Genomic DNA, 14,477 nt, shown 5'->3' on the forward strand with positions numbered 1-14,477 from the left:
TGAAATTCCTTTGTTTAACCCCCTTGTATTATAAAATAGAAATTAAATGTTATTTTTTTTTAAAAAAAAGCAAAAGAAATTTCTTAAGACAAACCTCATAGTATAAAACTAAAATCTTCCTGAAAGGTAATTTAATTACCAATACAAATAAAATTAAAATTCCAGATTAACATTTTTGTCAAAAATTATCTCTATTCAATCCATCCCCCCCCCATCCCCTAAAGGTCCATTTTTTAAGATGAATTAGCGCACCTCAAACTCTTGCAAGAGAGACATTGCAAATGAAAAGGAATTTTTAGGAAATATTAGAAAAAATGGCATTGTTGAAAAAATGTTGCCATCTGCAATGTATAATTTTACCATTACGATCACCTACAAGAATGGTAAAATGATAATAATAATACATACCGTGAAAGATTTAGGTAGAAAGAATAATTTTTGTACTTATTTTCCATGTGAAAGAATAAAAATTAACAATTGTGGCCATCTTCAACATGTGACCATGGTCTGCAAAACCCTCGAGGCTCATGCCAAGGATCTCAATAACCCAATGGGAGCTCTGCAATAATTATCAATTGCGATTTTATTAATATTTTGATGATATTCAGCAATGACGTATAAGAAATGTTGAGAAAATATCAAAGAAAAGACATTGCATGTCCATCATCCACTCTGTCCACCATCAGAACACTCCCCGTGGCAATTTGTGAGACATTCCAATGGGAATTTATTGGTAAAAAGGGTAATTTTGGGGAAAAAAGAAAATTCGGCAGCGGGATTAGATCCCCGGACTGTAAAATAGGGAATCCAGTACACCATCCACAGGGCTATTTTGTCATACAATATACCCAGTGCCAGATTCATTAAAGCTTTCGACCCAGACGCTTGCAAATTTGTATTTGAGCTAGAAATGACCATGGTATTTGGTTTGCAATGGATTTGTGGCACTCTAGGGCATGTACCTCGATGGTTAGTGAGGTCATGCAGATCTTTGGTTCACGTTGAAGATGGTATTTGGCAAGAATTTATTTTTTTTAATTGAATTAATTAAATTTAATTTCACTTTGGGATCATTTGTGAGTTGATTTATTTTCCTTTTTGTCAATGGTAATTTTAAGGAGTGTTGCAGATGGAAGTGTTGATAATATTTTGTCAGCAATACATTTGGTTTGAGAGCCCTTTTTCAAAAATACTTTTCGATTGTATTTTTGAGCTTGAGGTAAATGTAATGTGAAATTTCACTTCATGGACCCTATGAGGGGATGGAAGAATCAATGTTAATTGTTGTGAAAGAATTAAATTTCGGAACTTTCAATGCTCTCTGCAGCCATGAAAAGGATGTTAAAATAAAAATTATTGCTGACACAAAAATTTAAATAAAAACATTTCCAATTGCAACAGTAAAAGTGACCAAATTGCAGTGAAGAAGCTACAGATCCTTGAATTTACACCCAAGGAAGTCAGAAAACAATTCTTCCTCAAGTGTTAAAATTGTTACCATCTTCAACTTTCACCAAATAAATTTTCAAAAAAAAATGTTCAATTGTGCCATCTGCAAATACCCAAAAAAAACCATGGTCGTATTGTGTTTATTTAAAAAATACTTCCGTTAGAACCGCAGAAATCACAAAGGCAAAAATAGTTTTCAATAAATATTTTTTACCATAAGATTCATCATGGTTGTTGTTGTTGAAGAAGAGAAATTTCCCCAATATAAGATTGGAAAATGTCTGTAAATTGTCAATATGTTTCCTTTCTTATTTAATATTATTCATCGGCAATCAACCACTACATCTTTCAATTTTAATGTCTTCAAAATTGTTGTTGATGAAGAAGAAAAAAAACCACCTCAAAGTGTTATTATGAAATTGGTGAAAAATGGCAAAAAATATTTTTAATTTTATAAAAAAAAAGTGGAGGAATATTTTCCATCAGCAACCACCCACCGCACATTTACAAATTCCCTTTAATTTGTATTTTCTTCAAATAGTTGATGAAGAAGAAAAAATTCACCTCATAGTAATATGAAAGAAGTTGATGAAGAATTAATTTGTATTTTCTTAAAAATTGTTGAAGAACCTACATTTACCAATTTTATTATTTTCAATATAAAATAAATTAAATTTCTTTAAAAAATCACTTTAAAATCACCTCAAAGTGTTATTATGAAATTGGTGAAAAATGGCAATAAATTGATGTAAAAGAAGAGGAAAAATTACCACCCACCACATTTACCAATTTATTTATGAAATTTCTTTTAAATTCCTTCAAAAATTGTTGTCATTGAAGAAGAAGAAAAAAATCACCTCAAAGTAATACGAAGAAGTTGGTGAAGAAAGGGAAATATTGAAAAATATAAATTGGAGCAAAAGAAGAGAAAAATTTACCACCCACCACAATTAACAAAATTTCATTATTTTCTCCAATTTCTTCAAATAGTTGAAGATGAACAAAGAAAAATCACCTCAAAGTAATATGAAGAAATTGGTAAAGAAAATGGTAATTATGTATATTAAAAGAGAAAAAGAGAAAAATTTCCATCAGCAACAGACCACCACATTTACCAATTTCCCTTATCAAATGCGTATTTCCTCAATTTTCTTTCAATTAAAATGTTGGTGAAGAAAATAGAATTAACAATTTTATTATTTTTTCCAATTAAATAAATAATAATTTTATTTATTTATTTAAAGAAGAAAAAGTAGAAGAAAGAAAATTACCATCAGCAGCAATCACCCACCGCACACATAAAATTTCCCTTTAATTTGTATTTTCTTCAATTTTTTGAAGAGGAAAAAGAATGGTAAATGTTGAAAAATATATATAGCAATGTCCATCGGCAACCACTTGACCACTCATATTTAACAATTTTGCATGAATTTGCACCGAATGAGACACGTACGGGAGCATTGGAGAGTGTTGTGAAAGAAAATAAATGTGTTTTGTTGAAAAAATGTACATAGCATAATTGCATGTGCCATCATCAACCACCAAAGAATGTCCAATTGCATGGTCATCATCGTGGAGCACCCAAATCCATTGAATACTGCCACGAAGAAAACATGAAAATCCCAAAATTCTCCCCAAAGGGATTTTTCCACTGTACGGAGACACATCAGCCGGTGCACCCTGTGAGCTGTCATCGCAAAATGGCAACAAATGAACAAAAATCACTGATTTTTCACAAAATGCAAGAAAACTCGTATTTAACGTTGTCGCACAAGAAAGTCATGTATGGACGAGTTGTACAACTCCATGAACCCCATCTTATGGTATATGAACCATCCGCATATATATATTTATTCTTGGAGAAAAATGCAAATGTTCGAAAGAAGCCCCTTTTTGAGCCCCATGGGGTGCCCCCACAATTTTGGTCTCTTCGGACCACTTGTAGCCCATCTATCTAGCTTTCCAACGATCCCAAGCTCATTGCAATCCATCAACCCTAGACCGAGATATTGGTCAAAAACCCAAGACATGCCAAAAGCACAACACCCACGCATATCTGCAGAAGGAGGGCGCATTGGCACCAACCCTCTTGGGAGGTATTCACCTTGGCCCATAGCTACCACCTGCCCGAAGATGGGCCAAATCGAAGACCCATCAGCTTGGTCATCTCCTTGTTAGTTGCTTTCAGTCATTGAAAAGAAATTTTTAGCTACATGTGTATATAACTGATTTTTTTTGTTTGCTCTGTGTCATACTTTTCTTTTTATTCTTCTCCCCACATGCTTTTCCTTTATTTTCACACAAATTCAAAAATCGATTCACACAAATTATACCACACATTATACTATACAACATGTGAATCGTAATAGGTAGAACTTACTGGGGGTTAGTAAATGACCAAATGAAGATCTAAGTGTAATCGGAATAAATTACATTCAATTACTTTTCTTGAGCTCTCTGGAAATTAAAAAAAAAACGACCATTTGGTAGTTTAGGATTTTTTTCTTTGCTGAAATCGTATTTTTTCAATGAATTTATCATCCCTTTGAGAAGTTTGGAAGTTTGCTAAAGTTCCGTCTTACATATCTCTTCAATTACATTCAAGATTCTACTGATTGAATGAAAAGAAAGTGAAAATGGTAATCAAAAGAGAAAACTATATTCCTTTTGTACATCTACTTCCCTTGAAATACCTTTTCACTTGATGTGAAATTCAATAGAACATTGAATATGTATTTATCATCACATTCTGTGGTTATGTGGTGTAGAATTTACTAAATTCAATTAGAATTGAGGAATTTGGTTGTGGACATTCTTGGCTTAAGAAAACATCTTTGCAATTTAAAAGGATAACTTTCTATATATTATAGCAAAATATTACTAACTAAATTATATTGAAATTCAAACTTGTGCTGGTTATCTGTAGGATAAACCCTTTCTTTAATTCACCCTTAAGCAATATTTCTCTGTTCCATAGTCAGAAAACATATAACAAAGCGACTAAATCACATAATCCTGGTCCCAAATGAGCTTTTACTTTCAAGCTCAAAAATTGTTGAGTCATTTGGCGTATAAGAGGACTTTCTTGACTTTCTTATTACATATTTGTTGAAGAAATGGTAAACGTTAGAAGTCATTAATATGAGTTTTCTATATAAACAGTTAATTAGAATTTTCCTTCTCATAACAACTTTCTTTGTGGTTACGCAACTTATTCGAATAATAACCAACTAAATTATTCCACCAGTGCTATATAGAACTTTCACTTTCAAACTTTCGATCGATATCACCAAATTATTTCGCAAAACTTCTTATATTTCTTTTTCTCTTTAAAGCAATTTCAATAAATTCACATCCTTTTATATCACAAACAAAGAAATTTCTTCTTTTTTTCTGCAGATGACAAATTAATTTTGTTTTAGTAAAAACATTCACTTTCTGTTGTTTCACAAGAAACCCACTTCACGCAGAATATTCACTGGAAATTATCATTTACGTGACGAACAATTCAATTTCAACCCTTAAGAATTCTTTCTCTATTCTTCCCACCGAGCACACAACGTTGACTACAACGAATGAATGCCAACAACCAACTGTTGAGAAATTGAAAATTTCAGAGGTACATTACACGAAAAGGGGAAATTTAGTTGGTAGCTTCTGTTAAATTCACGTGTGGCCATGCGCAGAGAAAGGGGAAAGTTTCTTGGGGAAGTGATAGGGTTGTCAATGACAAAGAAAAGATATTATTTCAATAAAATGATCAAATAATTATATACACATACATGCATGTTTATTTATGTATGTACATAATTTAGTAAGTAACGCACAATATATAGCGATCATGTCATTCTGAAGATCCTTGTTACAGTCGCTTTAAAAAGGAATCTGAATCTATAAGAAAGCTCTTCTGTTAATCACGACAGCTTCTTAATGTTGTGACAAGCACACAAGAGAACAAACTTAACGAAAATTTTTATTTTTTTCTTCTCTTTTTGAGAGGGGGAGACGAGTCATTTAAAACATAATATTATGTTGTACGTTATTTTTACCCAATTTTGTGGCATCAGCAACTATGGTCAAGTAGATTAAACTTAAGAGCTGATCAAATTTAATTAATTTCAAATGCTCAAACTTAAACTGAAAAGAAAAGAATAATTTGATTTCTAATTGCTAAGATTGAATTTTGAATTGTGAAGATAAATCATTATAGAAGAATAATTTTCCATATTTCAATGCAAATAAATTACTCCTCTGAGTAGAATTTTCGTAAAAATAAATTAAAAGAATAAAAATACTCTCTGAGCCTTGAATGAGAGCAACACTATACCTTAAAAATTTTCCTATATTTTTTGGATATAATTCAAGAAGTTTTCTTTATCTCGCTAAAATTAAATATTGATTTATTATAGTATTCTTCTTCTTCTGCACTTTAAATTTGTACGGCTGTTGGATTCCTTCCGGATCCATATAGTCATTATAATATTCAATGTATCCAATTTTCTTTATAATAACTTATATTTTAATAAAAAAAAACTTCATTTTCCAGTAGATTATGTACGCCACATTTTGAAAAGTCCAAGAGACAGGCGCAGTTTAGTATTCTAGGGTGTGTTTTAAAAAAATAAATAAATAATTGATACCTACCTACTTTTAAAAAAGGCACTAAAAATGCATTAAAAAGCACGGACAAAAAGAAGTTTTGGAAGATTGAAATAATTTAGAATGTTAACGAGAGTAAAATTATCAATTTTTAACATTCGCTTATGCAATTTTGATGTTTGACGTTTATTAGCACGTTTGACGGATGTTTTTTTACGTTTAAATTTTTTAATGTTCTTTGTTTTTATTCCTCTAACGTTTTGCGTCTCTTATAACATTTGAAAATCCCCTATTTCAAAATTTTATTACACATAATATGCTATTCGTAGCCTGAAAGTTAAATCAATAGGATTTGCATCAAATAATATTTTAATTTTTTTTCCATATATTCACCCCAAAGATTTTCCATTAATTTATGTTTTTTTATGTAATACTTTTAAATCATTATTCTTGAAAGATGTACAGTACATTACATGATAGATTCTCTTCTCTTTGTTGGTCTTTACGAAAATACGGACACAGTGCACCTCGAATGGTGGTCCTGAACTAACCAACAACAAAGCCAACAACTCTCAATAAAAGCTGGTCTACTTCGAAACCCATGAAAGTTATTTCCAACTCAAAGCATCAAAGTATTGGGTATCTGAGAAACTTATAGAAGCTTCATTTGGTTTAATTCTGAAGCATAAATGCAATTTAATTATTCTACCTATAATGTTTGAGCACGAGAAATTTAAAAACTTGATCAGCATCTTGAGTGAATATTCGATAGGTATGCTAAACTTACACTGAAATGTGATAGATTATGCATTTCCATCCCGATGGGCGTTCTAGGAAGTTATAGACTTGTCCTCTAAATGTTGTTCTACCGGCATGCCTCCTTTGTGCCTTAACATAACTCCTTGTTGTCTCACCCCAATCATGTGGTCCACGATCCATGGATAATTGAATGGATCCTGTACCTATAATTCAAAAGGTGATGGATTAAATAAATGAAAATCATTAAGCATTTTGAATAACTAAATTAAATGGAAGATGAGAAATATTTTACGGATGTTTTTACTTCTTTTACCGGAATTGACAAAATTTGTCAATGAGGCAACTTCTGTGAAGTGAGACGTACCCGATGAGGAGAGTCTCTTTTGTCGCATTGCTAAATTTGGTACGGACGACAGGGGTACGTCTAAATCCATTTTTCCCTGAGTTGCTCCATTTATTATTGACGCATCACTATGGTGGGTCGACGCTTCGTCAATTTTAACCGTCGGAGAGAGGTATTTGGTGTTTGTGCTATTCCTCTCGGAGGTCACCAGCCTCGGGTAGTGATCCATATGCGTCAGCAGCGTTTCTGATTCATCCAAACACAGAACTTCCGTTGGCGTGGCACTGGGACTCCGGGGGATATAGCTGAGTCGTGGTGGTTTCTTTTCCACCCCTACTTTTCTCTTTGCCATTGTTTTTTTTTAAGTAGGAAAATGCCAAATTGTATATAATATATTTTTTTTTAGTTCCCAAATCCTTTATCCATCTTCCACTTCATCGAATGCCATACTTGTGTCAACGTATTTCCTGTAATTAGAAACGTATATGTATATGAGTATGGATTTAATTAAAAACATCAAATAATGACAAGGCGCAAATGAAAGAACTTTTGTTCCTCTTTATCCTTTATAGTGATTATTAAAATTCTTGGGAAATGTGAATTTCCATTATTTCCATTTTGGGATATAATCCCTTTAGCACTAGTTACCACAGGCATTATTTTTTTGCATTTACTTGTATATGGCTCACTGTTAGTTTGAATAATATTACGTCTTCTATAAAACGTAATTTTAATAATAATTTTGTCCGTAAGAGAAATTTTTGAGCATGTTATCAAAAGATGACGGCTAATGGGTTAACTAAATAAAATTCAATTATGAAATAAATAAAATATATGTATGTATACCTATACTATGTTCACATTCATACATTATATGCACATAGTATACTAGGTATATGAATTATTATGCTTAATGAAAGAATTTTTTTCATGTTCATCCACAGAGAGATTTAAAAGGCGTCCAACATGCTATTAGTGCCTGGGTGGGGAAATGACAGAATGATAAATCCTTTTCAGCTGGAAAAGAACATATTTCATAAATTCTCGACATTCTTAGTAAACTTTCAGTGGCATTTTTGCTATTTCTCCTCTCACATGGACTGCTTTCTGGATCAAGAAATCTCTGTGAGACCAAATCCTTTATAGCAGGAGCGAACAATCTATACAATGACATTACAACAAGTTATAAAAGGTCAACAAAAAGCCGAAGATCTTTTTATAGTTACCCTGACTGTGTTGTCGCTATAATTCTATATATGAGCGGTATAAGAGTAGATTTTTTTTCTCCCAAGTTTTGGACACCTTTTTGTATGCCTCTTTCGTTTATGCTTTCTTATTAGCCATAACCAATATGGTGAAAATCACTCGTCATCCTCAGGGATGATAAAAAAAAGTCTTAGCTCTTCTGAATTGTTTTTAGATAACCATTTCATCACTTTTTTGAAAGTTTTCATTCCCAGAAATTTACAGTTAGACTAAATATTTGAAAAAATAACCAACCCCTTTTTCTTATACCCCCTATGACAAAAAGGGGTTGAAATCATATTAAAAAAAATATTTTGGGAAAGCTAATTTTTTATGCATATTTTTCACGTAATTAACAAACAAGATAAGTTTCTAACAAAAAAATCAATAAATGTATACGTAAAACTATTCATTTGGATATCCTTGTGTGACTAACAATCCACGGGAGTACTACACGACAGTTTTCCCACACAGAAGCAATACCGCGGGAGGATGTTACAACGCCCCAATGTGAAGCCCAACGTGAGCACGGTGCTACCCCTTAAAATTAGTCACCACCAAAGCCACATATAGCTGGTTGGACCAGCCCAGGACGCTCCTTTGAATCCTCACACCTGACGTGCGGCGTTTTAGCTTTATATTTAGGTAGACTTATATATACAACTATTGTATGAATATTTTTTTGTTACTATTTGTACTACATATTGTCCAGTTCAGAGATTTTACGATAAGTAAGTTGTGGAAGGATTTATTAGATTATTTCGATTATTTATTAAAGTGTTATCTCGCCTTAATCTGATAGAGCCGTCAGATGCTTTTACATCCATCTCAGTTTCGTGGAAGATCTCATATAAAATTATTTTTTAAGAGGATTTTTTAGTGGAATTTATATATTCTGTAAATAGCAAGAGCTTTTTTTCAGAACTGACCTAAATAGTCATCCCTATTATTGTATAAGGCTTTCACTTTCTCGTCATATTACATTCGTTACATGCAATTGATTTTTCTTTTAGGAATAGTGGGAGAAAGTAAAGGGAAAAGCAACACCCTGTACCTAATGAATACAACGGCAATTTTCAAGACTACAAATTCGATAATTTCCAAAATATGATTACTCACAGTAATGAACATGGTCTAATGGTAGTCTCTATGTAATTTTTCTTTCAGACTCATTAATCATGCGTACACGAGTGCTCGAATAGGGCTAACATTCGTATATAGGTGTAGTATTGTCATGTCAACAGGCAGACAATGAGATTGATACCGCACACTTTCATTTCCGCTTTGTACAAAAGGTATGCGAAATCCTTTGTCAGAGTGGAAATACCTTAATTTCTCAATATATGAATTGCATTATTGCTTCTCTATTTGAGGGGGTGCACCAAAAATGTGACTGCCAACCAGCAGGAATCTTTAATATATGACATTTATGTATATGCAATTCTTCCCTTGGCTAAAAGAAGAGTCTAAACAAACCTATACAAAAGACCTTATATATAATATGTATAGTTTCAATACGTACAAGAAGGTCAGCAAGTTGAAAAGGGGGATGATACAAAAAAGCATATTCATATTTTCCCAGAATCGATCGATGAGTTTTGCCAATAATGGTGGTGTGTGATTTGTGTTTTTATACATACATAAATATAGACATAGGTAAAAAAATACATACATACATATATGAATATTCGAGACGTGGAGAAAGGTGATAAATTAAAATCTATACATGTATGCATGTGAAAACCAATAAAATACTCCCACTATCGCTCTCTGTATCAGGGAATTTTGGGGGTTTAGGATGGTTCCGTCACTCACTGCAATCTCTCTGTGGGTACTCAATAGCCACCATAACCATATAACAATGTTTTTCTATCTTCCTTTTTTTCTAGTAAAACGATTAAGTACATACATATATTAATCCAATCAGGTAAGCGGAGTTTCCGATTGAATAATTGTATGAAATTCTTACTCCTGTTTTTCCCCAATCTCTGTGGAAAATCAATGAATTGAAGAGAAATACATACTCATGTGTGCATTGGCATATGCATATGAATACCGCTGAAGAAAATACGGATTAAAAATAAATCGTATTTACTGATTCTCACTAAATATATTTCAAAAATTCATTGGATTTTTTTTTACTTTGAGAACTTGTTATTCAGAACTGGACCAGGGGATGTTTTAGGAAATTTAATGAGAATGAAAATAAAAATTTGTGCATGAACCGTTTTACGAATAGGGAAGAATGACATGATCTGTAGGTATATTTAACGTTTGAGAAAAAAAAATAAATTTAAAATCAATACCTACATACTATATATTCTAAAATTTGGGATTGGGACTACATATTTAAATATCTATTTAATAGACCCTAGTTATGTTAAAATTGTCCATATTTGGTTCATGTTTACCCATTTTGGGTAGGTAATTGTTTTTTTTTAAAAGGTTCGAATTGAGTTGCCCTCCTTTTAAACGTTAGATTTGTATTCTAATTTGGGAAAGTGACAAATTTCGAGTCAACGAGTTTCATAAAAATATTTGTTTTGAAATGTAAATATTAAACATAATGTACATATACATGTACATACCTATGTATGTAGGTAGGTATATAACACCGAATTTGAACAAATTACTTATACAAAATATTGATTTTTCATTGAAAAAATAGAAAAAAATGGCTCATTGGGAATTTCCTCTTGAATAAACAAACATTTGGTGGTTCACCGCAAGCTTGCTTAATGGGTGTCCCTTGAAATCATTTAAAAAACGCTAAACTATTTATAATAAGTATTTGCTTATACAAATTATCCACAAAACGACCAATCATTACCCTCATTATAACCAAAACTTCACAATAAACTTTATGAGATATTTAGCCACTCTATACGTGTACATACCACGCAATGGTTCATAAGGAGTGATAAAATCAAAATCAATTTAGGTTGTAAAAGGAAAAATGTGTTCATAAATGGTTCACAGAAGTATGCTATACTCATCTAAAAAAGAAATATCAATTCCCAACCACACATTTCTGTATTTTATAAATATCTTACACTTTGCATGTGAATTTATTTATTTTATTTTCTATTTATACTGCTCATGTGACAGTAAAAGTTTAAATATAAAGAACAATTTCATCTCATCGATCACATCATTGAGATATAATTTTTTTATGTAGAAAACCATAACGCTAATTGAATCCTCTAAGCTTTTTTTTTTTTTGAATTCTTCCTCTTTTTTTTAAAGTCTCTTTGAATGGTATTATAAGGTGTAGAAGTAGGTATAGTGATGATACAATTCATTCATTGAAATGAAGAAAGTGAAGAAGAACAAAGTAAAGTGTAACAAAGTATAAGATTCGATTTAGGCCACATATCTCCTTACACTTCAGTAAGGCAGAGTGCACTATTTAAAAGAAGTTGAGTTAGAAATATCAAGATATTGCAATGTGATAGGTTGTTGGTCTACTTATTTTCATTCAGGGGGATGACAAACTACATAAATAGTGAAGCAGCGACAGCAGCGATCAATTCCGGTGAGACAAAAGTGATTAAACTACATAGTTCCACCCTTATTCGAAAGTTCATTTAATTAGCTTTCGTTTAACCTCTATTTCAATACCGGGAGCCACGTAATTATGTACGAAAAGTGAAAGCAAATTTCGCGAATAGGTAAAAAATGGAAAATTCTCCATACATTTGCTTTGCTGAACTGTCAAATTGCCTCACGAAGCTACATGCATTTTAACGGATGCCATCCACTTGTTTTTATTTGATGACGTAGAAGAAAATTGAATGTCTCATACAGATTGAGTCGGTTGAAAATAGTTTCTTAAGCAAAAAAAGAAAATCCGCAAAAAAAAATTTATTGAAAAAAGAAAATTGATATTTAAAGAAGAACAATTGACACAAAATCTCAAAAGAATGCGTTGCGATGCTATATTGTGTTAATCTATTCAGCGACGTTAGACGTGTCCAAATAATTTACTAACAATAAGAGTAAGAAAATTATTGTTAAAATATTTTTTGAATAAAAGTTTTTTGAAAATAAAGAAATTCATCCAATTCGAGCCACTAAGGAAGGCTTGGATGAGGGTTGGAAGCGTTGAGTAACTTTTTGGACGAAATTTTTTATCCCTCAGTGAAATTCAATGAAAAATCAGTGATCGAAAATTTCACTAATATTATATTTTTCTTCCAAATTTCGAATTTATCTGGAAATTTAAACCCAGTGATTGTTTAATAAAAAATAATTATTATTTGCTAATGGTCTTGATAGGCTTTTCTTTTATTTTCTAACTTTTATCCTTTCTTCAATAGTGGCGAAACAACTGACCAAAAAGAACTACCAAAATTATTTTCATTTATAAACGTAGCCCCTGATGTATCCTAACTCAATGACCCAAAAAATAGTTCTAAAGTTAACAATTTTGTTCATATAAATTAAATTTTAAATAATGTTCTTAGCGTGACCGTAAATTTCCTGCCAAGATTTCATTTTTTTTTGTATAATGTACTAAAAAAATATATACAGGAAGTTGCCATATGATAAATTTTTATTTATCGATGTATACGATATATATCTTCTTTGTTTCTTCCTCTTGTTTGCCCATTACTCACATGGGGGGAAAGCCTAAATAATTCAATGCCTTGTAATGCTTTTTAAGTTACAACCCCCAGAGTAAGCAATATTTTAGCAGGGAGTTTGAGAAATAAAATATCAAATAAAAAGGTTTGATGTGTGTTAACTTTTTTGTATTAAATTGTAAATGTATATTTTATTTTCAAAATAGCACTCTGTTGAGTTGGAAACGCAAAAGGATTAAAAGCCTTTGCGTTGAGGGATTGAGAAAATTTTTTGGTGTAATATACATTGTGTATTTTTATTGTACATTGTACATACACACACATAAATATTAAATTACAAAACATTCATTAATCATTAGACATTCATTAAATGACAATTTACGCACTTATAGGACATGAGAAAATTGTAGGGAAAATTGAAATTATTTAATTAAATTTCTTAAATTTTCATTTATTACATATTATACATTCTATTTACCGTTTTGTCACTAGACAAGATAAGCTTCGAGTGTAGACATAAGAGGCCCTCTTACAGCTTGAACCTCGCGCCTCCTCCAAAGCACATATGTCACATTTCTATATTTGTTTGTACATTGGCTTATTTACTTTAGCAAAATAGAATTGGACATTCAGAGATATTCTTTGGCACAGTTTCATTCAAATGTATATTGCACTTTGAATCCATTTGATATATTAATATTTAAACATAGAGAGAGAGTCTTCTCATGAGATCATAAATAATTTGTCGTATAGAAACACCATATGGTATGCACTGTATTATAGCTTGAAATTTCAACACACTATTTTATGCTCCATTGAACTATGCTCATGTTTTACAACTTATATCGTTCAAATTACATTTAACACATTAAAATTGTTCAATTAGAATATAATAATTCTGTTAAATAGTAAATCGCATTGTCTGCATTCTCCACTTGCGTTTTACTCAAGGACAAATCACTGAGCACAATGTGTATGAAAAGAAGTTTATTAAAGAGATCTGTAGAATGTGTTTGAATGTGAGCTGAGTTAACTTTAAAAAAACGCTAAAGAATGCGGGATAATTTAATATTTTATTATATTATAAATTCTGTGCAGTTGAGTATATATAACTTTTTTAATTCAACCATATATAGCACTGTTCTGTGGTTCTTTGTTTCACCATTCATTATAATATGTATATTCCGGATGCATTCATCCATTTTAACATTTACTGATTGTTAATTTTGTTCCCCGAAAATTTCGCGTTGTTCTTATCCGTCTCTGTGCAAAATTTCAAAATTAATTGGCCAAAAATACACCATATACAAAAAAAAATCAATCGACCATTCTCTATTCACTTTAACACACAACACGAGTATACTGGAAATAAGTTTGTAATTTGAAGCTTTTGTATTTGGTGTCGGGGTTTTGTAGAGGGAAAAAAGAAATTGGCGTCGTTGCGATACCGAGTTTCGATATAAACTAAAGAGCCGCGGGTACGATTCCTCGTCAAT

At 31.6% G+C, this 14,477-nt stretch overlaps 2 protein-coding genes across 7 annotated transcripts in view; both read right to left on the minus strand.

Annotated features, from left to right (window-relative positions):
* LOC129796064 (potassium voltage-gated channel subfamily KQT member 1-like) overlaps positions 1-14,476 on the minus strand; it is a 51,769-nt gene extending 37,293 nt beyond the window's left edge. For 2 of the 6 annotated variants that reach the window (XM_055837761.1, XM_055837760.1), the window contains exons 1-3: positions 13,460-14,476; positions 7,172-7,617; positions 6,836-7,010 (exon numbers count right to left, since the gene is read on the minus strand). In XM_055837761.1, the coding sequence (XP_055693736.1) occupies positions 6,836-7,010; positions 7,172-7,502 (506 nt within the window). In that variant the 5' untranslated portion in view covers positions 7,503-7,617; positions 13,460-14,476. Of the gene's footprint in view, positions 1-4,676; positions 4,934-6,835; positions 7,011-7,111; positions 7,618-13,459 lie in introns of those variants that run through there. The other 4 variants (XM_055837757.1, XM_055837755.1, XM_055837759.1 and 1 more) reach the window with 3 other exon arrangements.
* Positions 1-14,477, minus strand: part of LOC129796209 (mitochondrial uncoupling protein Bmcp-like) — a 590,308-nt gene that overhangs the window by 555,442 nt on the left and 20,389 nt on the right. The gene's annotated exons all lie outside the window — the stretch shown is intronic.

Source organism: Lutzomyia longipalpis, chromosome 4 (genome assembly GCF_024334085.1).
Source record: "Lutzomyia longipalpis isolate SR_M1_2022 chromosome 4, ASM2433408v1".
In the NCBI taxonomy this organism is placed as follows: domain Eukaryota; kingdom Metazoa; phylum Arthropoda; class Insecta; order Diptera; family Psychodidae; genus Lutzomyia; species Lutzomyia longipalpis.